At 44.0% G+C, this 26,924-nt stretch overlaps 2 protein-coding genes across 7 annotated transcripts; one reads left to right on the top strand and one right to left on the bottom strand.

Annotated features, from left to right (window-relative positions):
• The first annotated feature begins 1,148 nt into the window (after nucleotides 1-1,148).
• SYCE2 (synaptonemal complex central element protein 2) lies at nucleotides 1,149-8,001 on the top strand. 5 transcript variants are annotated; one of them, XM_084835710.1, is made up of 4 exons: nucleotides 1,149-1,201; nucleotides 3,627-3,742; nucleotides 6,486-6,681; nucleotides 7,557-7,992. In XM_084835710.1, the coding sequence occupies exons 2-4, from the start codon at nucleotides 3,633-3,635 to the stop codon at nucleotides 7,749-7,751; spliced, it is 501 nt and encodes a 166-aa protein (XP_084691836.1). In that variant the 5' UTR covers nucleotides 1,149-1,201; nucleotides 3,627-3,632; the 3' UTR covers nucleotides 7,752-7,992. The 5 variants fall into 5 exon arrangements, with proteins under 5 accessions (XP_084691836.1, XP_084691838.1, XP_084691837.1 ...); XM_084835712.1 differs by lacking the exon at nucleotides 1,149-1,201 and adding an exon at nucleotides 1,527-1,661; XM_084835711.1 differs by lacking the exon at nucleotides 1,149-1,201 and adding an exon at nucleotides 1,717-1,739 and having other exon boundaries at nucleotides 7,557-8,001.
• On the bottom strand, nucleotides 7,992-26,924 carry GCDH (glutaryl-CoA dehydrogenase). 2 transcript variants are annotated; one of them, XM_084835695.1, is made up of 13 exons: nucleotides 26,701-26,924; nucleotides 26,340-26,470; nucleotides 25,911-26,025; nucleotides 25,152-25,187; nucleotides 24,312-24,455; nucleotides 23,315-23,377; nucleotides 21,978-22,148; nucleotides 19,768-19,897; nucleotides 19,197-19,413; nucleotides 17,656-17,759; nucleotides 15,946-16,071; nucleotides 15,469-15,629; nucleotides 7,992-11,438 (listed from the first exon to the last, which is right to left on the bottom strand). In XM_084835695.1, exons 3-13 carry the CDS (start codon nucleotides 26,011-26,013, stop codon nucleotides 11,365-11,367), a joined length of 1,329 nt encoding a protein of 442 aa, XP_084691821.1. In that variant the 5' UTR covers nucleotides 26,014-26,025; nucleotides 26,340-26,470; nucleotides 26,701-26,924; the 3' UTR covers nucleotides 7,992-11,364. The 2 variants fall into 2 exon arrangements, with proteins under 2 accessions (XP_084691821.1, XP_084691820.1); XM_084835694.1 differs by lacking the exon at nucleotides 26,340-26,470.

The following is a 26,924-nucleotide window of genomic DNA, read 5'->3' on the forward strand; positions in this document are numbered from 1 at the left end:
CTTCTGAATAGACAAGTAGGATCGACCTTGGGGGAGCTGGGGGTGGTGACGGCCGACAGAAAGCTCTGGCGTGGGCTGGTCCATGAAGTCACGAAGAGTCGGAAGCGACTGAACGAATAAACAACAATTGCCCTACAAGGCTACAAGCGTAACTACACTCACTAGGAGAGTAAACTCCATTGAACACATTGTGACTTACTTCTGAGTAAACAAGCCTAGGATCCTACTGTCAGCCAGAGGGGTTTGATCCAACCCCAGACCTCCTCCTACGCATGGAAGGGCAAACTTGATGTGCCAACAAACAGCAGGTGAAAACTTTTCACTGCGTGGTGCTAAAACAGATCCCCTGCGAACGTCTAGAACCCCTCTCCCCTGCACAGCAAACCCCATGCATAAGCAGGAGCGACAGACAATGGCGGCAGCATCCCTGCATCTGCTTCTGCTGCCATGGCCAGCAGCAGCCCTGAACGGGTGGCAGGTGCTGCAGGACAGTGCTGCAGGATGATGAGGGTAGTGGAGTAAAAGAGAATGGTGGCAAACCTCACTCAGCCCGCTGGATGCCCACACACAGAGCGGGGGTGGGCAGCGGGGTGGGAAAAGGGGCAGGAAGCTGAGGGGCTGGCTGGGGATGGTCGAATTGCGAGGCGTGGTGGAGAAGTTGAGGGCTGAGGAGGAGAATAGAGGGCTCCGAGGAGAGGTTAGGTGGCTTTGGTTCCATGTGCCTCTTTTCTCCCTCCTCCCTTAATGAGGAGGGGAGCAGGTGATCTTGGGGCTGCAGAGCTCCCTCAGGCTCCCTCTCTTGCCCCTTTTGTCTGGCCAGCTTTGCGTGGTAGGCGAGAGGCAGCCACCAGCCCTCCGCACTCCCTTCCTCTGCTCCTTCCTCCCGCTGCATCTGCCCCTGCAGCAGGAGCAGCAGCAGAAGACTGGGGCCTGGTTGGGGGCCGGCTCCAATAAAAGTACAGGAGGGAAGACCCGATGCAACCCACCAGTACTACATAGCTACTGCCTCCCCATTCTAACAGGTTGAAATGCCTCTCCTAATGGCAGTAGGAGCGCTAAACTAAAATATGCTGGCATTTTTGCCTTTGGCCCCACCCATCCCTGGAATGTGGCCACCAAGAGCTTCTTCAAAATTGAATTCAGCCCTTGGGCTGAAACCTGAAAGAAGTTCCCCACACTACCCTTACAGCAGCCCCAGCAGGTAGGTTAGGATACAAACTAATGGCCCTACACCAAAGTTTTAGTAAGGAGTTCTGTAGATAGAGGAACTTGATGCTAGCCTATAAGGGTATTGTTCTCAGAGCTTGGATATAGGCCTTTTTGAAGGGGTCAAAACCTCTTCCCTGCAAGGAGACAGCAGCACTGAGGGAAACCTTACATCTGTCTTTCGAGTGCACCACAAAACAAGGCAATGCAATGATGTACACAAGGCCCTGTTGTGTGCCTGCCTCACCTCACAATTGGAAGGTCTCTAAGGGCACAATCCTATGCATGTTTAGACAGAAAAAAGTCCTACAACTCTCAGCATAGCTGGCTGGAGAATGCTGGGAGCTGTAGGGTTTTTTTCTGTCTAAATATGCATAGGATTGTGCCCTAAGAGATCTATCTGTCCATTCCCATTGACCTCCCAGAGAGGCTCCACCCTGCTGATTGGCCGTAAGGTAGGCCTATTTTTATCCACAAGGCTAGGAAAAGTCTTGTTTTTGTGAGGGAATTGGAGGGGAGGAGCTTCTCCTGAGGTCAGAATCAGGTTTATTCCGCTTAGATAGACCAGGAAGGGGAAGGAGGTAAACCGTGACTCTTCTTTCACACACATGCACAATTATGAGCTCAAACACCACGTCCTCTTTGGGGGTCTTCTCTTATGCATATTCTTTCTCATGGGGGGTAGAGGGAAGATGGGATGTGGAATCTTTTTTTCTCCCATTTCTGTGGTAAAATTATCTATGCAATATAACATCTTTTAGCAAATGGGTTCCATACTCCTCATTGTTAGTCACATTAAAAAAAAAAATTTAATCAAGACATTTGATCGCTTTATAATAAATACAGGAAAAATATACCTCATCAACCCCTTCCCTACAGTATGCAGGCTGCGCTTCTTTCTAATCCTCCCTGCAATCCCAGCCCCTAATCATAACATTAGTCAAGCTTTTAAAAAGAAAAGGTGAAGCAGGGTAAGTAATAGAGCTCTTCTTTAAGGAAATGGAGTGTGACTGGAATCCTCTCCAAATGCAGATTGGTTTATTATTTAACTAATGAAATTGCTGTCATTATGGTGGACAGGGGTAATTTATTTATTTGTGATATTTGTTGTTGTTGTTGTCCAGTCGTGTCCGACTCTTCGTGACCCCATGGACCATAGCACGCCAGGCCTTCCTGTCCTGCGCTCTCTCCTGGAGTGTGCTCAAGTCCATATTCATTGCATCAGTGATTTGTGATATTTATATATCGGTAAATATAAATAATGGAGGAAGGGGGCCTGAATATGGCAGAAAACCTTTGGCTGAGGTATTTGCAAAGCAGCTGTGTGCTCTACCAGGCCACCCATTGTCAGGGATGGAGGAAAGATTTTGCCCTCGTAATATTTCAGTGCTTTTTCCCTCATAAGAGCGAATGGCATTCATTTATATGGGAGAAAGTATAACGGTGTGCACACTGTTACGTAAAGAAAGAAAACAGGCCCATGCCTTGCATGTAATCCCATATGTGTTGTAAATGGCATTTTTAATCTCATTGCCATATCAAAATTCAACCTAAAAATAGGGGTGGGGAACCCAAATATAGTTATTGAATACTAGATTGAGATTTTCTGTGGAACTAGATTAGGATGTTATGTCCTACTACTCGAATTGGGTCAGTGGAGTGAGACTAGACACGGATTTTAACATTTTCCATAACCCACAGTAGATAGGATTAGTGGATTCATAACAGCTGTTCTGAACTGTATATTCACACACATGGTTAACTATGGACATAATGTGTGTGTGTGTGTGTGTGTGTATATATATGTTCTAAACAGAATTGTTTTGAGTTTCTGTGACTGTATATATTTAGTCTTTATTGCAATTTTCTCCATATAGTTATTGGTATATATTTTTAACAATACAACCATTCAATAATTATACTTTGGTTGGTCCCATTCCCGTCCCCCCCGCCCCCGTTATGGATTAATTTTGTATGCAACAGTTTCATGCACTGAACTCATTTTCCTTCCTTATAGTAATTCATTCTTTCCGAATCATATATAATGCGAGTTCAGGATGGTACTCCTTTTTTCACCCTACCTCTACTTCTATCCACTCCAGATTATGTAGAACTGTTTTATTAATTTCAAATAAATCTTCTTTCATGTAACAGCCTTGTCCAGAGCCCTGTACTCTTTAAGCTCACCATGCACACTGGAGCTACTGAATTGTAGCCAGTATGTTTACAATCAGGTATAATCAGTTTTAAACTGTGTATGCTTCATTGGATTGTGGATGGGGTTGTCCATATATTATAGGGATTATTCCTGGCATCTGTATTAAACCAGTAGTTCAAATACATTAGTAACATAAAGTTAAAAGGTTCAGTTTGCAACACTCTGTTCTGTTCTGAAGGTTCTTTCTCTCCCATCCTTAAAGGCTGCTATGTCTAATCAGGAATTTCAGCTCCAAGAAGCAGAGCAGGAGCAAGATAAACCAGATAGTCCATTCTTCACTAATTTAGAAAGAAATGGATTAAATGATAATCCATCAAGGTAAGATTCAGGATTTTTAAAAAAAAATCTAAATAAAAATATCAAAGTACTTTTGAATTTTAGAATTCTAATTTGTCAATTAGGAGGGAGTTGGGTATGGTTATCAATGAACTTTCATAAAGATAATTTTTAGGGAGATTGACTTTCAGCATAAAGCTTTACCAAAAGTACTTCTTTCATTCCTAGTGCAAGCACAGCGCACTTGGCACCAGCTGCAAGAGCTGCTGCTCTTGGCTCAAGATACCATTTCTAGGATAATCTTGCCCCATAAAATGGTTCCAGATAAGGCTTTTGTCATGCAATTGTCCTACCTCATTCACAGAATTTTACGAGATCCAAATATGGACTTCAGTTTATAACCCTCCAACAACTTCTTCCATCATTTCTTTCTTTTTCACCAAAAAAATCAGAAGGAAGAAAAGTCAGCATAGCTGCACAGTGTCTTTTGATTGGTAGCTATAGTAGCCTCTGTCTGGAAGCATCCTTAGTAACCAAGATGAGGTTTCGCTGAGATTGTGGGCTTGCCTCCAGTTGTACACATACACTGGTCATATTAGGGCCATATCCATTGAATCATGGGAAGCTGTTCTAGATTGAGTCATATTGTTGGCCCATCTAGCTCAGTATTGTGTACATACATGGGCTGGCAGCGACTCTCCAGAGTTTCTGACAGACAGGGTTTCCAAACCCTCCCTACAAAAGCCACGGATTGAATCTGGGACCTGTTGCATCCAAAACATGTTCTCTACCACTGAGCTACAGCCCTTCCCCAATGGTATTCTCATGATCCCCATTGCAATGTGGTAATCCAGTGATCCCTATTGGAATATAGGATCAGAGTGAAGAGATGACTCCATGTCTCGTCAACTCTAGCTAATGGTATGATATACTAGACAGAGTGTTAGACCTGGGGTGCTTCCAGAGGGCTCCCAGCACTACCTTTCTGAAGGTGCTGTGCAGCAATTCCATCTTTTTTTCCTTAATGGATTATCTGCAGTAAGAACAAAGATGGAAGAAGGGGTAGAAAACACTGGAGAGTTACAAGTGGAAGACGATGTTTGGACCCTCCAAAATTCTGTGAATGAGCCACGAGGGCAATGTAGGACAAACTTCTGAATGCTACTCTGAGCTCCTTGGAGGAAAGGACAGCTACAGATATGAATTTAAAAAAGAGCAGAATCAGGCTCAACTAAAAACAGCATTGGGCATTTTGTCAGAAACAGATGTAGGTCTGAAAAAAAAAACTGGAATCTTTTGCTTGGGGTGGGGGTGAGGTGTAGGAGAACCAGCATTTTTTTACCCTTTTAATACAGTAATGAGAAGATATTTAGAAACAAATTAAGAGACTGTATTCCATGAAATGCTCTCTCTTGCAGTGAGTGTCTGCTGTTAAGACTGCAATCCTATGCAGTTTACTAGTACACCCCACTGAAATAGTAGGACTTCTAAGTAAACATACATGGGATTTAATAAAATATTTATTTAAAAAAATCTGATCATGAAGATGAAGGGGAAGAATTTTTAAACTTTTAATTCTAAGCAGAAACCAGTTTTTAAATATATAGCAGTTAATAGCAGAAAACCAAAAGGATTGAAGGGCTACATAAACAATGTTTGAAATACTATTCACGGTTATTGTCTGCAGCCCATCAATCCTCTTTATTGATTCCTACTATGTTGTATTTTAAAAACTGGTCTTTGTTCAGAATTTAGTTAAAATTCCAAAATTATGCCTTTCCACCTTCAATATCACATTTTCTTTACAAAAATGTTTTTCATAGTGGATTTGTGTCGTTTTTCACACACCTATTCACCAAGTCACCTTGTTAAACCAAGTCTAAACCTATTTTGCCGTCCTGGTTAGTACCAAGATAGTGAGCAATAAACAGAATTAAAAATACAATTAAATGCAACAAGACTGCTGGTCACATTTTAACGTAGATAACTTTGATCTTCTCTCATGTATTTGCTGAAGCAGACTGCTAAAGCAAGTACAGTCCAAGGAGACAGAGAAAAAGGGAGCATAGTAGCACTGGTTACTCAGACTATACCTGCAAAGTGGTCTGGAAATACATGCAGGCAGCCTAGGCTCAATAAGAACAAGTGAAACAGTGTGAAGGGATGGATCCTAGTGTGAAAATGGTGACTCCGTTACATTTAGGATGTAGTGAAATGGCTGGTAAGTTGAAGCTTCCTAGCTCAAAATGGGTATGTGAATTGGGGTTGGATGCAGATTAATTAACTACCTACGTATGTAATCATATGGTTGTATTGTGTCAGGGATAATGTTGGATCTGGGTTCCACACTGTGTAACTTATTTTAAAACTAATTCTTTCTGCAGTGTGTTTTTTTTTTCCTGTGACAGCACCAGTTAAACCACATCTGTATGCACAGCCAAAAGGTAGAATTGGTAATGATAAAGAGTTCCTATGCAAAGCCACCCAGTGAGTTTTATGACTGAGCAGTGATTAGATCTGCAGCTGAAGAGTGCTTTGAGACAAGGCTTTTATTGCACCATCAATCTGCCTCATTCACAGAATTTTATGGAGGGTCCAGATGTCGTCTTCCACTTGTAACCCTCCAATGTTACCCTACACAGACCATATTTCACATTGAGTCAAAAATACTGAAACTTTAATAGCAGCCCCACTCCCTTGAGAACTCTAGTTTCTATGATACTTTGAGTTCAAAGACAAAAATGAAGACATTTCAAACATAGTTTTTACATTTCTCAAAATGTAGGAAAGAATCTCCGAATACACCTCTTCCTAGTTCAAATGCAAGCGGAGACAGCAAATCCTCAAGTTATTTTATAGCTCTGGATTCAACTATTGAAAATCTACAGGAAAGAACCCAGCAACTAATTGATAAGATTAATGAGAACAGGAAGAAAGACCATGTGCTTATGAATAGTTTCAGAGAAAGTCTTTTGATGAAGGTAAAAATATCTGAAGTTAAAGCAATGCAGGAATTCTGAGAAACCAGGAAGAATTATTGAGCTCAGTCTTGCAAATTAGTAAAAAAATATTTGCTCCCCCCCACCCCCCGTTACCAGGCAACCTCCTGCTTTTAACTAAGCTCCACAAATTGCCAACACCAGTGTCCAGAGTAGACATTTATAGGATTGCACTCAGTAATTTGACTCTTCCCAGCTGAAGGACTGGTTCAAACGTTATCTTTACATCAAAGTTCCACCTTCCATGTCATTCATTGTCCAATCTGTTTCTATGTTGCACTGGTAATACCGAAAGTTCTGCAGCACATGAACTGCCCACACAAATATCCGCTTGTGACCACTTCAAAGGACTCACAAGATTGTTTCTTTTGGGGGTTGTAACTTTACCACATACTTATTTGGAAGAGTTCTGACTTGTTACAGCCCAGTTCTATGGTCCAGCAAAGCTCACCACTACTACATGTTTGCTTCCCCTACTCCATGTTAGTAATTATCCTATACACAGGCAGCAGTAACACACCGCCCAGTGGTGCTAAGAGCATAAAATGCAGCAAGTACGGGGTGCTCACTATGTCAATGACTGTACAATGCTTCTACACTCACCTAGTAACTGCCATTTCTGTTTGCCATATTCCCTTGCCCCACCAGCAATGCAACTATCATTCAGCTGATGTGTGAACACTTAAAGTAATTGCCACTTAATCCTAAGCTATTCATAGGTGGATATATTTGCCAGTGTTAGAAACCAAAAGCAGGCAAGGTCTTTCAGCTTATGGGAAGTCCATTACGAAAGAGTCCTTAGAAGTCTCTTGCCCACTTTAACTCCTGATGCTTCTTTCTTTTTGTCCCCCCAAAAGGTTTCAAGCTTGGCAGAAAAGTTGGAGGAAAGGGTATTTCCTGTTTATGACCATAACAACAAGCTCATTCAGGATAAGCTGCATGAGCTTTCTGAGATCATGGAGAGGATCAGACAGATTGAAACTGAGCTCAGGCAGGTCTGTCACACTGTGGAGATGTTATATAAAGACCTGTGTGGTCAGTCCGAATTGTGATTACGCAGAGAAAACAGAAAAAAAGAATGTACTAAAATAGAAAAAACTGAATCCATAAGCACATAGAAGACATGAAGTAATGCAGGGGTGGATTTTCAGTTCAGCAAGGCATCCAAGTTTGACCTGTTGATAAGTAGCCTGCTAACAGTGCCTGTATTTTCAAGCACTTTGTTCTTTATTGTTTGCTTCTAAGTGTGAAACAAGTTATTCTAATATAAAATGCCAATAAAAGTATAAATATATCAGCATGAGCTGTAGTTTACTTTCTTTACCAGTTCAAGCTACTGTCACTGGTGCCCATTCAACACCACAAGGAATAAATAAACTGACAAGATATAAACAGGGAATAAGAACATGGTTCCTGATCTCTTCCCTTGCTTTACTCAGGTACTATTACAGCAGGGCAAATCATTGTTGGGTTACCTGATTTCCTGACTATGCAGGCAAACTCACGTAAGGTGCAATCCTATGCAAGTTTAGACAGAAAAAAGGCATGCAACTTCCAGCATGGCTGGCTGGGGCATGCTGGGAGTTGTAACCCTTTTTGCTGTCTGAACTTGCATAGGACTGCACCCTTAAGCTATCATTAGGGAATCCCTTTAATAGACATTGTAGCAAGCCTCTGGGGCCAGAACATGGTCCCAGGGGTCAAGCCAGGGATGCTATGCTACCTTACCACTGAGAGCTGACAGGATTAAAGAGCCTGACCTTGTACTCAACTGAATACCCCAGTTCTACAGCAGGCAGGAACAAGGAGCAAAGCAGCAATTATCGATAAAGACAACAACTTTGAATACTGAAGAAATCCAGTGTGAGTTCATCCAACATACATGTGTTCATTTAGAGCTGAAATGAGTATTCAGAAATATTTGAAATTTCTAATTTTGGATATTAAATGTAAATTTGCAGTTATGAAATGGCATAAGCTGTGAACACTCAAATACCAGCTCTCATATACCATGAGAATGTATCAAATATTCAGCCAATATCCAGCTGATATTCAAGTGGTAAGGTAGCAGAGCATCTCCAGGACATTTGCCAGCAGAATTCTGAGAACTTTGTTTCAGTTCTAGAATGCCTGGGACGGAATGGGAATTCTATTAGTGTACCAGCCACCCCACTGAACACTACACTGCCCTAGCTGAGCATGTCTTTGGTCTTGAAGGTGGGGTTGATATTACCCAAAATCATTGTTGAGGGTGAACCTCCTAATATCAGTAATCTTGGGCCTATCCGAAATAATGAGTGCCATATATGCAGCAGGTATCAGCTTCAATTTTATAATTTGCACTGGCTTGGAAACAAGATGAGTAGTGTGTAGGTGGTCCTTGACTTGCACTGAAGTGGACAAACTGGGATGTAGACCATTTTTAGACACCTATGTCTAAACTAAATAAAACTTGTATGTAAGCAGCTGCAACATCTCATTCAGCAGTTATTCAGAGTAGTGAATGGCACAGTAAGCCCAGGCTGCTTCCACCAAGAGACTTACCATCAGTCTGCTGTGACTGTCTTGCAACCTAGTTTGCAAAATTATTTCTTTTATTTAAAACAGACTGCCTTGCTATTAAAAATATTAAAGTGGCTTACAATAAAAATAATCCAATTAAAACAATAAACAAACACAAATAAAATCAATAAAGCAGCAGTAGACAAAGATTGCTTCTGCACTAGCAGCTTACAGACTTTTCAGAGAGGATCCAGCTGACATCATTGCCAACCTGTTGTGTTCCATTGTTTTCTGGGTTATACTCCTGTATTTTCAGACCTTATTTTTTGGGTCTTTTTCAGTTACAAAGCAACTGCAGTAGCAGGCTATCTTGTCTGGACTGGCAAAACACTGTCAAGGGTTTTCAGGACTCTGTGCCTTTAATTAGAAGCTTCTTCCTTGTGGCTTCTGCTCTGGGATTGCTTCCTGCTTAGTGCTGCAGCATTACTGATAAACTGACTGATGAACTGAATTGGTTCACAGAAAAGCAGCTCCCACAAAGCTAGGGCAGCCTTCCACAACCTGATACCTTCCAGATGTTCTGGACCACAATTCCCAACATTCTTGACCATGTTGGCTGGGGCTGATGGGAGTTGTAGTCCAAAAATCTAGAGGGCACCAGGTTGGGGAAGACTGAGCTAGGGTAGTATTAAAAGTTGCAGGGCAAAGAGTAGATCCATGAGCTGCTCCCAACACCTGTTATCCTAAAAGGGAAATCACACATCTGCTCAGAGGAAGCCACATAGGCTCCAGATACATGTGGAATTAGTGAAATGAAGAGGGCTACTACCCAAATCAGTTTAAGATCAGCTTTAGACTATTACTGATCTTCTTAGGGTGCAATCCTATTGGGATAGGTGGCCGCCTCCAAACTCGAAGGCGACCATCTATCCAATATAGGGCAGGAGAAGTGTGGAGGGGATCATCCCCTCCATGCTTTAGCCGCCTTGCATTTATGGCTAGACAGCCGGAGTGTGGGAAGCGGCAGCCGGACGACACGTAGGATGTGTCATAACAGCATTTCTGACTTCCCACCCCGACACGTCCCCAGGAACACCCTGTTTTTGCCACTCTACACTCCACTTCGGAGTACGGAGTGCAGGGTGCTGCCTCCGAGGCAGTGCAGGTGGAGGTCGGTTCGCAGGGAACCAGCCTCGGAGCGCGGGCTCTGAACTGACCTATCCTGTGGTCGTCTAGCCACTGACTAGCGGCCACAGGATTGCTCCCTCCGCCAATAATATTAGTAAGCCAGGTATCCACCTGGCCACCTTACAATATACATATATTGAAAACCTATCAATTTATTCTTTAAGAAAGAGAAGGGAACATAATTATAAGTGCAAAAGAACGCTAACTGAGAAAACTTAGCACTCCATCAAAATATCTATTCAAATGTCAAAGAAAATTCAGCTGTTATTTAACAAACAAGGCACTGAAAGGCAGCAGCTTGTTGAAGGCCACATAGCCGGATGACTGCAGGGTGAGCAATACATTTTGATTTCCAGTCTTAGTGCTTAGTAGTGCTGCATGGCTCCTGTTAAGCCTTACACAAGACTCAAGCCCAGGATTTTTATTTTATTTTGAAAAATATTATCCACACAGGTATGAATCCCACAACAGGCAAGGCCTTTGCTCTGGTTGGATCCTGTAGCAGCAGAGGGCTGTTCAAAAATTTCAACTGTAAAAAGTCAAATTCAACCAGTTACACACCAGAACTGCATGCCTCACAGAAAATTTGGCAGCTTCTGAACTTTATATTCCCCTGTACCCTAACCTGCTCTGCTTGCCATCCCTGCTCCCCACACTTTGCCTGTTACCTACTACCCACTAAAAGGACAGTCAACAGCCATAATGGTGTGCTCCTTTGCCACAGTGCATTACCGTAATGCTTTCTTTCTTTGCGACTTCCAGTGGAGAATAAAGAATTCTTTAAAAGCCTAATTTGGGTATTGTTCCAAATTAATTACTAACTGAGCTGAGCTGAAGAAATACATTTCATCAGAGTCTGGTCAGCAGCAGTAGTCATGCTCAGCTTTTAAAACCACTGTGGCATCGCAAACCAACTCCACTGATGTTCCCACACTGGAGCCATGAGGAGCAAAGCTGCACCCTGGAGGAATGCATTCATTTGCCAACAGTGAAAGCTTGAAGTCCGGTGATAGCTCTGCCTAGGATGAGCGCGTGGATGTCATGGGTCCCTGAAGGCAAAAAGCAAGAGGAACCCCTTGTTAGAATTAAGTGCCTTGCATTTATTCATTTTTAAAATACATTTATGAAGTGCCTAACAGACATTCAGGGATGATATATGAATTAAACAAAACAATAACAACACTCAAACCATCATAAAATCATAGGGGAAAAAAAGCTTCAACACAATTCCCTAGGGAGAGACTTACATAGCAGGGAGCTGCTACGGAAAAAGGATCTCCACCACCCTAGCCTCTCTAAGCAGTGGGACATATAACAGGCTCTCTGATGAAGATTGCAAGTTACAAGCAGGTTCATATGAGAAGAGACTGTCCTTCAGATATCCTGGCCATAAACTGTTTTAACTGTTATAGTTAAGAATCAGAACCTTGGACTGTGTTCAGAAACAAACTGGACACTAGTGAAGTTGATCCAAGAATGGTGTAATATGGTATGTAAAATATACACTTGACAAAAGTCTGGCCACAGTGTTTTGCATTAGCCGTAGTTTCTGGACACTTTCCAAAAGCAGATCCACACTGAGTGTGTTACAGTAATCTATGTAAGAGGTAATTAAGAAATTCTCAGTTTCAGTTACTGTGACTCTAGAAACAGGTGGTTTGGATAACAGAAGAAAAAAGAGGACATATTTTCTAAACACAGTTAAGGGGCTCCTTTAAACAATGAACACATGATTTGGAATTGAAAACTTATCTTTCTGTAACGCTCTATATGTTCAATGAACATCTAGTGCCATCTAGTGGCTGAATTATAGAACAGCAGCATTTCACACGGCCAAGTATGCTGCCATTAAGATTTATTATAGCTTATCTCCAATCTTTTTGAAAGTGGGATAAAGGGAGGAAATCACAGGAGATATCCTGGAAGTTGGCAACATTGTGTAAAGGACCTGCAAACTTTCATGAGTGCCCAATCATGAGCATGCAATAAAAGTCTTATGTAGAAATACTCAGGGTCACAAGTACTTCAAGAATTAAAGTACCACAATATATTCCAAGGGCTTTCTGTGGTTGAAAGGGGAAAAAAAATGTGCACGCACGCACGTGTGTCTATATGTGTGTGGAGAATATGTCCAGAATTTCAAGTGCCTAAACGGACACAGGAAGAAACATGGCTCATGGGGAGTTTTGTCTATAGTCAGATCTTAAAAGTTAATAATACGCTTCATACTGGCCAATGGATCATGCAATCTAGATTCTCATTTGTGAACATCTTGTCAGCAGGCTACAGAGGCATGTGAAAATCCTCGTAAGGAAACGCATTCTAGAAGAACTATCCATGGAAGCACAAATTAACCTTTGGGGCTTTCCGACATTAAAAATTTTACTGTATCTAATTTTATTTATCTATTTTCCACATTTCCTTACTGTTGTCCCTATCCATCCTTCAACATTCCAAACACCCCAAGAAACAGTCTATTTGTAACTGGAAAACTAGATTTAAAGCAAAGCAAAGAAATTCAGAAGTGTTTCTAAAATGACTAATTTAATTGCACTGCATGATGGGGAATGAGCTAAAATATTCAGAAATGCAGTCTGTCTGAATGAAGCTACTAATGATGTTTCCAGATTAGGGGCAGTATCCAACCGTGACATTCCACAAACTCAAATAGCATTAACAAAGATTCTGCTGAATCTTTCCCCTGCCCAAGCGGTTGCCCATTACTCTTGCACAACCGGTTGTGCAAGCAGCTGTGCAACTGGTTGCACAATGGGTTGTACAACAGGTGCAAAGCAGTTACGCAACTGGTTGCACAATGGGTGCAAAGGAGTTTCGTAACCCAAGTGGAATATGCAATGGGTTGAATAAGCATAATGCAAAACTGTTTGCACAACCATGCTTGCGCAAATGTAACTTTAGTTGGATTCTTCTCTCGCACATAGTTCAGAACCTAATTTCCACTAGTGCAACAACATTTGCACTAATAGAATGACACAGCTGGATACTGCCCAAGGCTTTTACTGTGCCCTCATACTGCCTCATTCACAGAATTTTAGAGGAGGTCCAGACAGTGTCATCTTCAATTTGCAGCCCTCCTGTGTTTCAGTCTTTTTTCTTAACAGAAAAAAAAAATCTATTAAGGAAGAAAAGACGAATAGCTGAAGAATAACCAGCCACCAATTACTTACCTCTATGAGGATTTGATGTGCAATCCTCATGCTATTAAATCAATGGCAGGCCTCCTTTTAATATTAATGGCTCTGGACTGCACCCTGAGAGTGACCCAGTTTGCAAAATCACTGCAGTCCACCATTACTTATTTAAGCCAGGTGGGGTGCAGTGTATGCCAGTGCATGCCAGGCAACTTTTGAATACTCAAGCATCCTTTTAAATATTCAAGCTTGTGGTCTCTTCCAAAGCCAGTGAAGGTAGGTTCATAGAATCACAGAATAGTAGGATTGGAAGGGGCCTACAAGGCCATCGAGTCCAACCCCCTGCTCAATGCAGGAATCCAGGTCAGAGCATCCCTGACAGATGGCTGTCCAGCCTCTTCTTACTGGGGTGGTTAAGAAACTACCCAGAATCCATGGACTGTTTCAGGGTTAAGGAGGTTTGTTAGCCACGCCATTGGCCCACCCTCACCAGGTTTGCACAACAAGCTGCAGTTGCGGCTTGAATATTCAAAATTGCCACCCACCTGTGCCACAATAAGCCACGCTGGGCTGCTTGATTGTGTGAACCAGCTCAATGTCTAATTGAGTCTCAACAGCATTTTGCCACCAGTGCCATAGGAGGACTGGACAGTGGTAAACTAACACAAAGCAGCATCGAGAAGATCCATGTCTAGGGATATCAAAATTTCCTACACACTGAGGCCTGGTAGAAACACAACGTGGTGCAATGTTTCTAATTGCAAACTGCAGTCTTTTGCCTGTTCACGCCCAAACTTAAGGCCAATTCTGATACATGGAGCTGTTATAGTACAGTTCCCTCCCATGGTGCTAGGGTAATGCCAGACCATGAAGGAGAAGTCCACAATATGGCTCCTCACACTGGCAACGTCCCTCTCCAAAGAGGGGTAAAACTAGCATAGGGAAGAGCTCTATCACTGACCCTCCCATCTGGTCTGGGGATATGACATTACTCCAGAGGCGCAGAAGGAGTTTCTCTGCAGCGGCTCCCATGTGACTTGAGTAATGTTAGAGTGGGTCCACAGCTCATGATTCCTTTAGATCTGCAGTGCAGATGGGTGAATTAGCATGGTGATGTATATAGCTTGAAAAGCTTCATATGCACTGAACCACACTTGGAATAGTGTGTACAGTTCTGTCATTATCTAAAAAAGGATATTGTAGAGTTGGGAAAAGGGCAACTAAAATGATCATTGGCATGGAGCAACTCCCCTATAAGGAAAAGTTAAAATATCTGGGACTGTTTAACTTAGAGAGAAGGTTTAGCTTAAAGAAGACTGTTTAGTTTAGAGAAAAGCTTAGAGACATGATAGAGATGTACACAAATATTTTGTGGTGTGGAGCGTGGATAGGGAAACATTTTTCTCCCTCTCATAATATTAGAACATGGGGTTATCCCATGAAGCTTATTGGTGGGAAATCCAGAACAGGAAAAAGTAAATACTTCTTCACACAGCGCATGGTTAAACTATGGAATTCGCTACCACAGGATGTAGGGATGCCCATCAGTTTGGATGGCTTTAAAAGGGCACTGGACAAATTCATGGAGGATAAGGCTGTCAATGGCTACTAGTCCTGATGGCTATATGCTACCTCCAGTGTCAGAGGCAGTATACCTATGTACACCAGGCTGGGGAACATGGGCAGGAGGGTGCTGTTGCACTCATGTCCAGCTGGTGGGTTTCCCACAGGCAGCTGGTTGGCCACTGTGTGAACAGAATGCTGGAGTGAATGGACCTTTCGTCTGATCCAACATGGCTCTTTCTATATACTTAACCCCAAGGCATTTATCCAGACAATGAAATTGCTACTGTCAGAAATTACCAAAGTGCAGGGTCAGATTTCCCCAATAGCGGGCTTGTCAGGAACAGCAAGAAAACCATTTTACCTTCATATGTGTTGACAGCCTCCAGGTTCATGACATGCCTGATAACATGATACTCATCAGCGATCCCATTGCCTCCCAGCATGTCTCGGGCTTGCCGGGCGATCTCCAGGGCTTTCCCACAGGAATTCCGTTTCAGCATAGAGATCATCTCAGGGGTTGCCCTGGGAAGACGGAGCAGCCGCAAGAACAGAGCAGGGTTTAGAAGGGGGCATGTGTCTACATCTTAACGCAGACAGAGAAATACAGAGGCACTTTGCACATTATTTTGAAATGTAGCCCCCCCTCTTTTTGAATTGCTAATAATCCATCCTCCTTCACCCAATTATGCAGACCATTTCCCCCCGCCCTGCAATTGAGATCAACACCAGTACTTGGAAGGAGAAAGGTCACCTCCTGGAGTGAAACTGAAGCCGCCGTCTCCCCAGCTCTCACTGCAGCAAAAAGCAATGTTCTGCTTTCAATATCATGCACACTTACTTGTCTTCATCTTTCAGGCGGCCCAGCTGTAGACAAGCTTGTAAGCCAATGGTGATCTCTGTGAGCATATCAGCCAGCTTCTTCTGGATCAGCTGGTTTCTTGCCAGGGGGACTTTAAATTGGATCCTAGGAGATACAATTGGTTGGTGAGATAAAACAGCTTAAGCCATTGTACAGCCAAACTGATGGGGAAGTTCAGCCATGAAGTTTGGATACACACACACACGCGCGCGCACACACATAGAGTGGTACACAAGAGACACTGAGGAGGGGAAGTCCCTCTGAAGTGTACCTGTGCACCACAACCTCTGTCTTTAATTATAGTTGGAGGCTCTGAACAATGCCCTGAATGTTCCTAGCATTGTTATGGCAGGGCCTAGGGGAAAATACAAATGAGAGGTGTATGCAACCTCTTGTATATTTGGAGGAGAGCTGGACCCCACTAGCTATCTACCTATAATGGTTATGAAATTGTCAGGAGCGCCCTGGCGGCCTCTTTCAGTCTACTCCAATAGCTAACTCAAGACACAGACAAAAGGATTCTTTTCAAGGCTTTAATCCTTTTACAACTTAATGACTCTTTCAGATGCTAATCACTAGCGACTAAGCAAGGAACAGCAGAGTAGCCTATGCTCCAGGTTAGGCAGTTGGTCCCTGTTTGAAGGAGAATCACGGGAAGACCCTGAACTTATGGGCTAGGGAGAGTTCCTCCCTCTTTCCCTTGGGTCCTTGGGACGTGACTGTTGCTTGCATGCCAAATGAGCGCTACGCCTCCTTTCCGCGCCCTCCAGCTGTTGTCGCTCCCAGCATCAGTGTCGAGCGTCCAGCAAGCCCCCCTCCTGCACTCTCTCGCTGCCAGGGTCACTATCTATCTCAGGAATGCTGGCAGGAGGAATCTCTGCCAGCTGCTGTGCCTGTGAGAGATGAGCACGCTCCTCTCCCACAGATTGCTGTTCCTCCTCCGAATCAGAACTGCTCTGGGGTTCTATCGGCTCAGTTTCCACCCTGACAGAAATGAAGTGGAATATTTTTGGTTGGGCAAAAGAGAGACCTTGGGGCACAAGCCCCCTGCACCAAATCCCAGGGCATACCAGGTAAGTCCACTGCATGCAAAATAACATTATGCCAGTAAGGAAAGGTGCAGCATAGAAGGTGAAGGTAGACACAGAACCTGTAAAGCTCTCATTTGTATCTAAACCTTGAAATTCTTGCTGCAATATAACCATGAGTACTAAAAATATACGTTTTTCTTAAATACGAAAGTGCACATTTTATGTTCTGGACAAAGTCCACACCAACAAGAATGTGGAAGACTAAGTATCCCACATAATACCTATTACACCAAGGTGAGTAAACATTGCTAGCAGAGTGCTTAAGAGCATATACGTTATTTTATCATCTCGACCTCCACCTCATCCTAATACAACCTCAAGACGTCTAGCATGCTGTTCAAACCTATCAGCTGGAAAACCCTATCTCCAATCTCAGCTCAGTTGCGAACACTCTGGGTGGCCTTAAACAAAGCACTATCTTCACAGACTCCGTCACCCACCAGTAACATGGTGCATTACAGGATGTCAGTCAAGATCACTCTGGCAATGTATACGAAGTACTCAGAACATAAGAAAAAGTAGTATGTAAAGATTATTGTAGCCGAATGCTATTTCTTATTTTGCATGCAACACACACACACACCACTTGAGACATTACCTATCCAGGGTGTACTGCCTGGCTGTCTGCATACAGAACTCAGCTGCCCCCAATGCACCCCATGCGATACCATAGCGAGCATTGTTCAAGCAGCCAAAGGGACCCTGAAGGAAAGAGGGTGGCATTAAAGTTTCAGATAAGACATTGACTGTCATCCCCTAAATTCTTCTGCCTTAAAGGAGTCGTGCTCAGACTCGCTGTGGGGGAGCTCTGGAACTATAATTTCAAATACAGCTTCAGTTAGGGCAGGGCTGGGGAACCTGTGGCTCTCCAGATGTTGCTGGGCTGCAACTCCTATCATCCCTCACCACTGGCAATGCTGGCTAGGGCAGATGAGAGTTGCAGTCCAACAAATCTGGAGAGCCAAACATTCCCCATCCTCTGATGTGGGCACTGCCCACATGGGAACTATTTTGTTTTGCTTTTTAATTGACCTTGGGTGTTCCCATTCAGTTCTTGCATGCCACGCAGCCCACAATCAATGTGGTCAGCTCACAAGGCATAAGCAAGGAGCTGTGGGTTATACTCTGTATTCAAGTCCTGGTTGGGGGCTCTCCATAAAGTTTGTTACACATTTCAAAGCCTTTAAAATATTTTCCTCCTCCTTTTTAGTCTAGTGAAATTAGCATTTGACCTGGACATTTGGGGGCGGCTGGGGTTAAAAATGGCAAGATATGCTCTTTTGATAGCCATGAGAAACATACAGAAAGCGCCCCCAAATTCTAGGTTTTAAAAGCCAAGAATGTCTGACCATGCTGACTGCAAGAATATTTAACTCAGTTTCTTAGTTTCAGGTACACCTTGTTAGTTTCAGAGTGCTTTTAGATGAGCCGAGAGAAATCTGTCATTTCCCATTATGGTGATTTCCTCACAAGCTGTTTTGTTTTAAGCCTCTCAGTATGTTTATGACAGCAATCAAATGGACATATCTTTCAATTTTAAGTTTTTATTCTAACTATCCAGGTTGGACTTAAAATGTTTGCTAAATGTACTGAACTACTTGAGACAATGCATCACTTTAGTACAGAACTAACCACCTCTAACAAAAATTATGTCACACACTTTGTAACACCCCAGAGCACATTTTAATGCCTGTAATATGCCGCTCTTTACTGACAAATGCAGGGGCTGAAAATGAGCAACTGGAAATATTTTTACAATTTTTGAAACCATACCTCAGTCAATTGTATTTCAGTAGCTTTTTCAAAGATTGGACCTCATAAACTGGTCACCCGTGCTCATTTATATTAATTTATACTCAAGTAATTATTACTGAGATGCAGTTTCCACACTTCTGCTAAGATCGAGTGGCAGACTCTAGTTAAATAATCCAGAGGTGAGGAAAGTTTAGATTGAAATTACACCTCTCTGCCCTCTTAATGCCCCCTGATGGCAAGCCAGAGTCTTGCACATCCCTGAGCACTGCACATTGTCCGCCATCCAAATACAGTAGTCTCACTGTGCAGATTCAATGTGCAGGTTCACCTGGCTTATCTACCAAATGGCTGGATCAAACTATGCATGGGTGGGAGGGGTCTTACAGCAAGTCCAGACACATTGGGCAGCAGGTTCTCTTCAGGGACCTCCACATCCTCCATAACGATCATCCCAGTGATAGAGGCTCGAAGTGAAAATTTGCCCTCAATCTTTGGAGTGGAGAGACCCTTCATTCCACGTTCCAAGAGGAAACCCCGTACTTTGCCGTCCTCACACACAGCCCACACCACACAAAGGTCAGCCATTGGAGAATTGGTGATCCTGAGAGAACAGCAAGCAGATGTCAGATGCTTGGCATGCCACCCAGAACGGGCCCTACAGAACATCAAATATTCTGGTCTACTAAACGACAACCCAGGAGGCCAAAGGGGACCACTGAATGGAGAAAACTAAGACACAGAAACTATCCCAGGATGGGTAACAGAGCCTGGGGCTGATAGCCTGCCTTTCCAGAAAGAAATTCCTGGCCAGAGCAGGCTATCTAAGGCAACATTCCCCCACACATGTTATTTTAGCCCTTGTGACAAGGATTAATCCCTTGCTGCTGCCTGCAATCTGCTGCCTGCTCTGGGTTATTCCCCTGCCCCTGGGCACCAAGACAACTACATATCTCACCAGGTCTTGGTGCCGTTGAGTGTGTAGGTCTTTCTGGAGGGGTTGTACTGAGCCCGAGTCTCCATGCTACCAGGGTCACTCCCATGGTTGGGCTCTGTAAGCCCAAAACAGCCCAGCAACTCTCCCTTAGCTGTGGGGAGAAAGACAAGAGATGATGAGCTTCAACTGTTCCCAAAGCACCCCCTTCTCCCTCCCTACAGTCATGCCTCATCACTTCACTGGAGTAGTTTTCTTTGGGCTTCTAGTGGACTGAAAGCCCCACAGATTTTATTTCAAGGACGGTACTCGGCCCTTCTGGATCTTTTCTTGCCTCATTTCCCATTTAAAATGTGAAAAGTAATTCTTTAGTTATAAAGTTGAAGATGACTGAATGAACAAAATGATCAGAAAGCAACAGAAAAAGAAAAGGGAAATGGAGTTGCCTTGAAAGAAAGAGATAAGAACTGGGAAGTCAGACTGGAACACAAGGGATAAAAAACTGGGAAATAAGAAAGATGCATAAGGGAGCAATTCTATAGTCCCGGGAGAATGTCCAAGGCCATTGGACATTTTGGAGTTCCCCATCTGAGGCAACAGACACTACTATGACCTCAGAAGGGTAGATCCAACTAGCAATTGTTTCCCCCCACCCCCTGCAGTGCTACAGAAAGAACTAAGGTGGCTTCCTCACTTGAGGTTAGAGCTCTGACCTCGGACGAGGATGCAGATGAGGGAGAAGAGGGTGGGGAGGGGAGGTGCTGAGGATCAGCAACATCCTGAAGCTTCCCAGCTCCCATCTCCGTGACTCCACTAGACACACTCAAAAGCATATCTAGTGAGAAAAGCAGCAGAAAGGAGGATGGAGAGACGAAGATCACCTCCGTCGCTCCTTCTGCTCTCCCAGGCATCTGCCGGCAGGGCACTGGATGTATGGAATATGCCAACATCAGAGTGCTCCTTCAAAAAGCATGGGATTGTTCTGCAAATGGAACAAATTAGGTTTAGCATGAGACTGGAGAATTAAAAGAACAGGAAAGAGAAAAGTAGTCAAGGATCTATGAGAATTAAAACAAAGCATATTTTAAAGATCAACCTGATACACAAATAAGATTGGGAGAAGTAAGAAATAAGTCACTATAACATTGAATTCAGAGGGGTAGAACATCTGATAAGGAATTATCTCTGGTTTTCAGATCAATGAGATATTGTGCAGTAGGTGTACAAGCCAAATAGGGAGCACTGGAAAGCATTCTGGGTGCCACGTTTCGTACTACTGGCAATTTCCAAACTAGTTGCAAAGTATGAGTACACATGATACGGCCACCTGCTGACTAAGCAGGTCTGGGCCTGCTCAGTGCCTGGATGGGAGACCAAGTGGAAAACCTACATAAGCTACCTTGAGTTCCATGATGGAAAAAGGTAGGATATAAATGAACTTTAATTTTTTTTTAAGTGTCAATTGTAGTAAAATCTTTCTGCTCCTGATTCACATATGTCTGGGCCTTGTTCAGACACACATTGGGGAAGGGTGGTTAAGCATTCTGGCATGGTGGTTACCACTAACCACTGCGAGTGCTACTGCCACACGTTCAAGTAACCATGTTCCGCAAAGTGGTTAGACTAACCATTTTCTAATCATCCTCCCTCCCACAGGAACCCACAGTCTTCCAGATGGGCAGCCATGCACCCCAATGGCCTTTGTGGTGTCAGCCATTTTGGTGCTTGGCGGCTACTCTTTCTTTGGCTGTTCTTGCTGAGGAGCAATATGGCAGCTGTCAATTAACCATGGAGGCTGTTCAGACATCACACTAAACCGTGGTAGAGCCCACTAACTGTCTTGCAGCAAGAGGCTAGTGAACGTGGTTAGTCCATGGTTGTTAAACCACCATGGTTGGGACAGACCCCTGTTCAAACATCATGCTAAGCCAAGATGGTTAGCTCAAAACTTCTAACCATGGCTTAACATGATGTCTGAACAGGGCCACTGTCACCAGATCAGTAAACAATTATGGCATTAAAGATACAGTCCCCAGCCTAGGGATGCAACTAAATCAGTCTTCCCCAACTTGATGCCCTCCAGATGTTGTAGGATACAACTCCCAGCATTCCTGACCATAATGGCTGGGGCTGATGGCAGCTGAAGTCCAAAGCATATGGAGGACATCAGATTGGGGGAAGGGTGAACTAAATGCTGAACTCTCACATCCAATGCCCTAAACCTGTTCACTCACCAAGGCGTGGCAAGTATTTCTGTTTCTGCTGTTCTGTCCCATATGCGTATATAGGGTGCATCACCAAAGACGACTGAACACTCATGACCGAACGGTAGCCACTGTCCACCCTCTCAATCTCCCTTGCCAGGAGTCCGTATGCCACGTAGGTGATTCCCGCACAACCATAACCTAAGAGAAATGGATGTAGAGAAAGCAGCAGAACAGCCATGAGTTCTAAGCCAACCTGGATTACCACCCTGGACAACAGGATCCTGCTAACTCTTTCCAAAGATTTAGGGGGAAAAGTGAAAGGGAAGAGACAGCAGATAGGCATTTGTTTGGGGAGGCCTAATGTCCCCCCCCCCAATTGTTAATGAATGCACATTTTCTTCTACTACTTTAACATATCTGAACATGAACTATATAACCATATATTTATAAAATATCATGTGAACAACATAAAGTAGTTATATCTTCAATTAGCCTTTGACATCCTGCCTGTTATCTAAGAAGACGACACACCCCACCCGCCCCCGGGCAGCTCACAACCATGATAGATATACTTTTTAAAAACCCAAAATATAATTCAGTAAAGAGGATAAACCACATCAGCAGGAGCACAACCGCATCACATCATAGAGATGCTCTTGCAAATGCTCTATGAAAGAGCTGTATTTTCACAGCACAGCAAAAGGCCAAAGATGGAGCTAGGCGGGCCTCTCTCAGGAAGATGTTGCATCACTGGGGCAATGCAGCCAAGAAGACCCTCTCCCATGTACTTATGCAACACACATTTGACAGCAGATGGCTGTGGACAGAGAAGGATATCCAACATTGATCTAAGTGCCTGGCCTATTATTTGCTCATCAATTATTTTTAAACGATGCCCTCCTATAAAGCCCAAGGCAGCTTACAAATTGGACAAAATAAAAACACCTAAAGTACATGTCCAGATCAAGTCCAAAAGTCACTAAATGAACACAGAAGCAAATTAGCAGTGACAATCTAAACAACTGAGCAATTTATTAGAACAGTGATAAAAGTTCTCAAAACGTGATGACAGTGATGATTTCTTATATCACCATAAACAGAAATGATTTTTGAAACAGAGACACTTTGTACTCTGAACCTTCCATCCTAAGAGACCTGGAACAGGCCCTGGCAGCACCCTCCTGATCTTTTACAGTTTCTCTGAGTATTGTCACTAACATAGGAGACTGGAATATAAATCTGCTTAAATAAATACATGTTGCAACTTTCCAGGGACCTGCTCCCATTTCTTTCCCACACATGTCTGATTAATGAAGCAGTGGACCCACTCACTGCCATTATGATGAATAACATTGCAGCATTACCTTTGATGGTAGGGCCCAGGATGCCCAGCGCTCCCATTTCTGAAACAATTTCCCGGTGAAAGACTGCAAACAGAGAAGGAAAGGAGTAAAGGGAGAAGGGGAATGTAGCTAACAAAATCATAGGCAGAACCTGCTGTGACTTCACCACCCAATTGGTTTAATGTGTGTGGAGAAATATGCAGGGGAATCCCTGCTGTTAACTCTGATCAGAGACAACAACAGGAATGCCCCTCCCCACTAGTTTCCAGTGGCCCAGGGCTTGGTGAGGGAGCCCAAGCCTCCATGGGCCAGATTAGACCTGCAGCCCAGAGGTTCCCCATCCCTGCATTTAATGCTTCCCTTCCATTCTACAGAGAGCTCGTATGTAATATTACCTTTAGTGGCATGGGAGTGATGCAGTGTGGCTGCTTCCAAACTATTGCTAGTAACGCCTGAAGGATGGTGATCACATGGGTGGGGTTAGCATCAGACCAATGAGGTGTGGGAGCCACTGAGAGGAGCCACAAAGCTGAAGGTACCTTTATTTCCCAGCCCCCTCAAAACACCTGTAGCTTCTCTCATCAGAACGTGGAGATTTAGAGCCACACAAGCCCACTGCTGCAATTATTTATATTAAAATGGATACTCCATTTTAAAGGGCATACAAGACTGTGTACAAACAAAACAACAAAAATTCAACGAAATATTTTTTTCAAAAACACAAGACCAGAGAAACATTTAACTTGTGGGGCCCTGCAGGCTGACAGCCAGGGAAACTCCTCAGAGATGTTCAGGCTCCCTTTGTGGTAATCTCACACACATAGCAAAAAACACATTATTTCACTGTCCCACAGAATCAGGCCATTAAATGATTAACTCTGTGGTTAAATGCACTGGCACATTCAGAAAACATCAAGGAGCAAACAGGGAATCCCTCACCTCTAAGGAAAGGACAGTATTCTACACCAACCCACATAGCACAGCATATCATGCTAGAAGTGCCCAATAAATACGGTACCTTCATTTCGATTGGCCATGAGGATCCTGGGCATAAGCTTTTCCTGGCAATAGGTGCGAAATGAGTCCCGGATCATTATTTCCTCCTGAGTGAGGAGCCTCTCCAGCTGTAAGGCATCTTGCCAGTCAAACTGGGCTCTTGGGGCTGGGAGAACAAAGGTAGAACCAGCCTAAAGCACAAAGGGTTTGGCACAGAACTTCCCTCACCTCTAGAGGAGGCATCACCAAGAAAAGCGCTTCCCTGAATACCTTTTAACAGTTGGGCCTACTTGCAGCCACCCATCCAGACAAGTGAATCACACCAAATCAACCAGCCTATCTCTAAGTGGTTATATCTACACAAGTATAGGATTGCTCTGTAAAGTTGACGACAGTTGTAATAACAGAAGTATCTACAAGTAATTGCATCTTCCAGAACGGCAGAAGATTACAGGAACAGAATACATGAAATCAACCCCACACACATACATACACACACACACACACGATTATAAACCAGCCAATTAACATTTCCCTAAATCACCTCCTTCAGCTCCCATGGGAACTAGGAGTTTACCCTTCCTGAGAGTCATCATATCCCCAATGGGACAAGGTATGGGTTGGAGGGGGGGGGGGGAGTAGGAATCAAAACTGAGAAAGTGAAATTAACAAAGTGATATTCTTTTATACTACAGCACTGAAAAGGCAGGGAGAAGTGCAGAACTTTCAAAATAATTGCCAACACAATTAAGTCTGTGAAAAGGGAGAAGACATTGCTGCAAGTGAGATGATGGCTGAGAGCCCAAATATGGAGTTCTAAATCAAAGGTCATCACATTCCACATTAACAGAAACCTGCCTACCTTTGGCTTCTTTCCCAGAGGGCATTGATTCTTTTTCTGTAATATAAGTGGGGAAAATAATGCAATTTTCCTGCTCAGTCTGCTCTTCTTTCCTTCTTCCTGTAGCAATCTCTAGCATCCCCAGGTAGCCTGCCTGAAACCCCAAAGACCCGCTGTCAATATAGATCAGCTTTCCCTAACCTGGTGCCTTCCAAATGTGTTGAGACTACAGCCAGTACGTACAATGGATGTAGGCCAACACATCTTGAAGCAACCAGGTTGGGGAAAGGTGGTATAGACATCCTGAGCTAGATGGAACATTGATCTGATTTGGTGTAAGGCAGCTTTCTATGTCTCCCAGAGGTTGCAAGTTAGCTACGTGGGAAAACTTCTCCTCAATCCAGAAATTACCTGCAACGACCACCATCCCCAGCCTATGTCCCTCTCTCCGTCCCAACACTTCTTTGCTTGATCCACCCTGCTCATCTTTTGACTAAAAACAGGGTCTGGGTGCCAACTTTATCTTTTTCAGAGAGAGAGCAAGGTGAAGGTGGAAGCTCCTAAAGAGCTGAGCACATATTCTCTCTACCCCATTCCTCTATATCATACCACTCAAGCGAGCCTCTCTTGGCTCTACCACCCTCCCCATTTATTTATTTTACTTTTTACTTATGTATTATACTTTCAAACCACCCAATAACCCAGGTTATCTGGGCAAGGTACAATACATTAAAAACACAATATACAAAATTTAGCAGACACTGCCCAGTGCCCACTGACCCTTTTGCACAGCTGCACTGGTGCCTTGTGCCCGGATAGTGCATGGGCCTGTCATACAGCGGCTGCACTGCAGGAGCCTCTTGGCAGATATTCTTAGCGCCATCAGGATGGGTGCCTGGAAGAGGTCAATGAAAGATAATGGTAAGAACACAATAAACTCTAGAGGACACCTGGAGCCCTCTGCTAACTGCAGCTCCCTCCTGTGACCATAACCTATTTATTTATTACATTTCTATCCCACCCTATCACTAAAGCTCTCTTTAGTCATTTTAAAACACTGAAACAGGCAATGATGCCTGTAATACAATTCCAACTCATTTCCCACGCAGCTGTTTTTGTCGGACATCCTTCACTCGGACAGCATTATTTCCTTAGCAGGGAACAACTACTGCAGCAAACAGCTAAGTAAAAGGGGAGAGAGAATGGTACCTCTTCAGGTCCACATCACACCAGGCCAGTAGGTGAGAGCAGAGGTGTGGCAAGGCAAAGAGAGGTGGTTTGGGGCCCCATTCCAAGAGCCTATCGTCAGCTGGGGCTAGTGGCTTGCTCAGAAGAAAGCCCTTGGGAGAAAGCGGCAGAATTCATGTCTTCTGTTTCCATCTTGCGGGCGACCATGACAGGCTTCTGTTCTCATCTTGGGGAGGGCGGAAGACCAGGACTCCTGGATTTCCCCTCGCGTCCTCCTCCTCCCAACAGGGCAAGGGAGCTCCACAGAGGAGAGGCAGCAGGCTACCGGGGCACCACTTGGGCCAGCATGTTGACCCCACCACCCTTTACCGCGAGCACCCACCTGCGACGACACCGAGGAAGGCAGCTGCTCTGCGCCTAGGCTGGCGCTTTGCTCTGCTCTGCTCTGCTCTGCTCTGCTCGCCTCCGCCTGGCCGGCCGTCCTCTTCGCTGAGCACGCAAAGCGGCAAAGCCAGGCAAGCAGGCCTGGTCTGCACGGGGTTGGCAGCCAGCCCCTCCTCAGGCCAGAGTACGCCTGCCGCCGCCGCCGCCGCCGCCGCCGCCCAT

Source organism: Heloderma suspectum, chromosome 2 (assembly GCF_057233095.1).
Source record: "Heloderma suspectum isolate Gila_16-S chromosome 2, 16-S_ref, whole genome shotgun sequence".
NCBI classification, from domain to species: Eukaryota; Metazoa; Chordata; class Lepidosauria; order Squamata; family Helodermatidae; genus Heloderma; species Heloderma suspectum.

What these genes read in the sequence shown, in the direction of transcription:
- GCDH (XM_084835694.1), bottom strand. Translation starts at nt 26,013, where the DNA reads ATGGCGCTAAGAATATCTGCCAAGAGGCTCCTGCAGTGCAGCCGCTGT. An exon ending in CTCTGGGAAAGAAGCCAAAG is followed by an intron (nt 24,456 to 25,151) that starts GTAGGCAGGTTT and finishes TTGTTCTCCCAG; the next exon opens with CCCCAAGAGCCCAGTTTGAC. An exon ending in CTCAACGGCACCAAGACCTG is followed by an intron (nt 19,414 to 19,767) that starts GTGAGATATGTA and finishes CTGTTCTCTCAG; the next exon opens with GATCACCAATTCTCCAATGG.
- SYCE2 (XM_084835710.1), top strand. Translation starts at nt 3,633, where the DNA reads ATGTCTAATCAGGAATTTCAGCTCCAAGAAGCAGAGCAGGAGCAAGAT. An exon ending in TTAAATGATAATCCATCAAG is followed by an intron (nt 3,743 to 6,485) that starts GTAAGATTCAGG and finishes CTCAAAATGTAG; the next exon opens with GAAAGAATCTCCGAATACAC. An exon ending in GAGAAAGTCTTTTGATGAAG is followed by an intron (nt 6,682 to 7,556) that starts GTAAAAATATCT and finishes TCCCCCCAAAAG; the next exon opens with GTTTCAAGCTTGGCAGAAAA.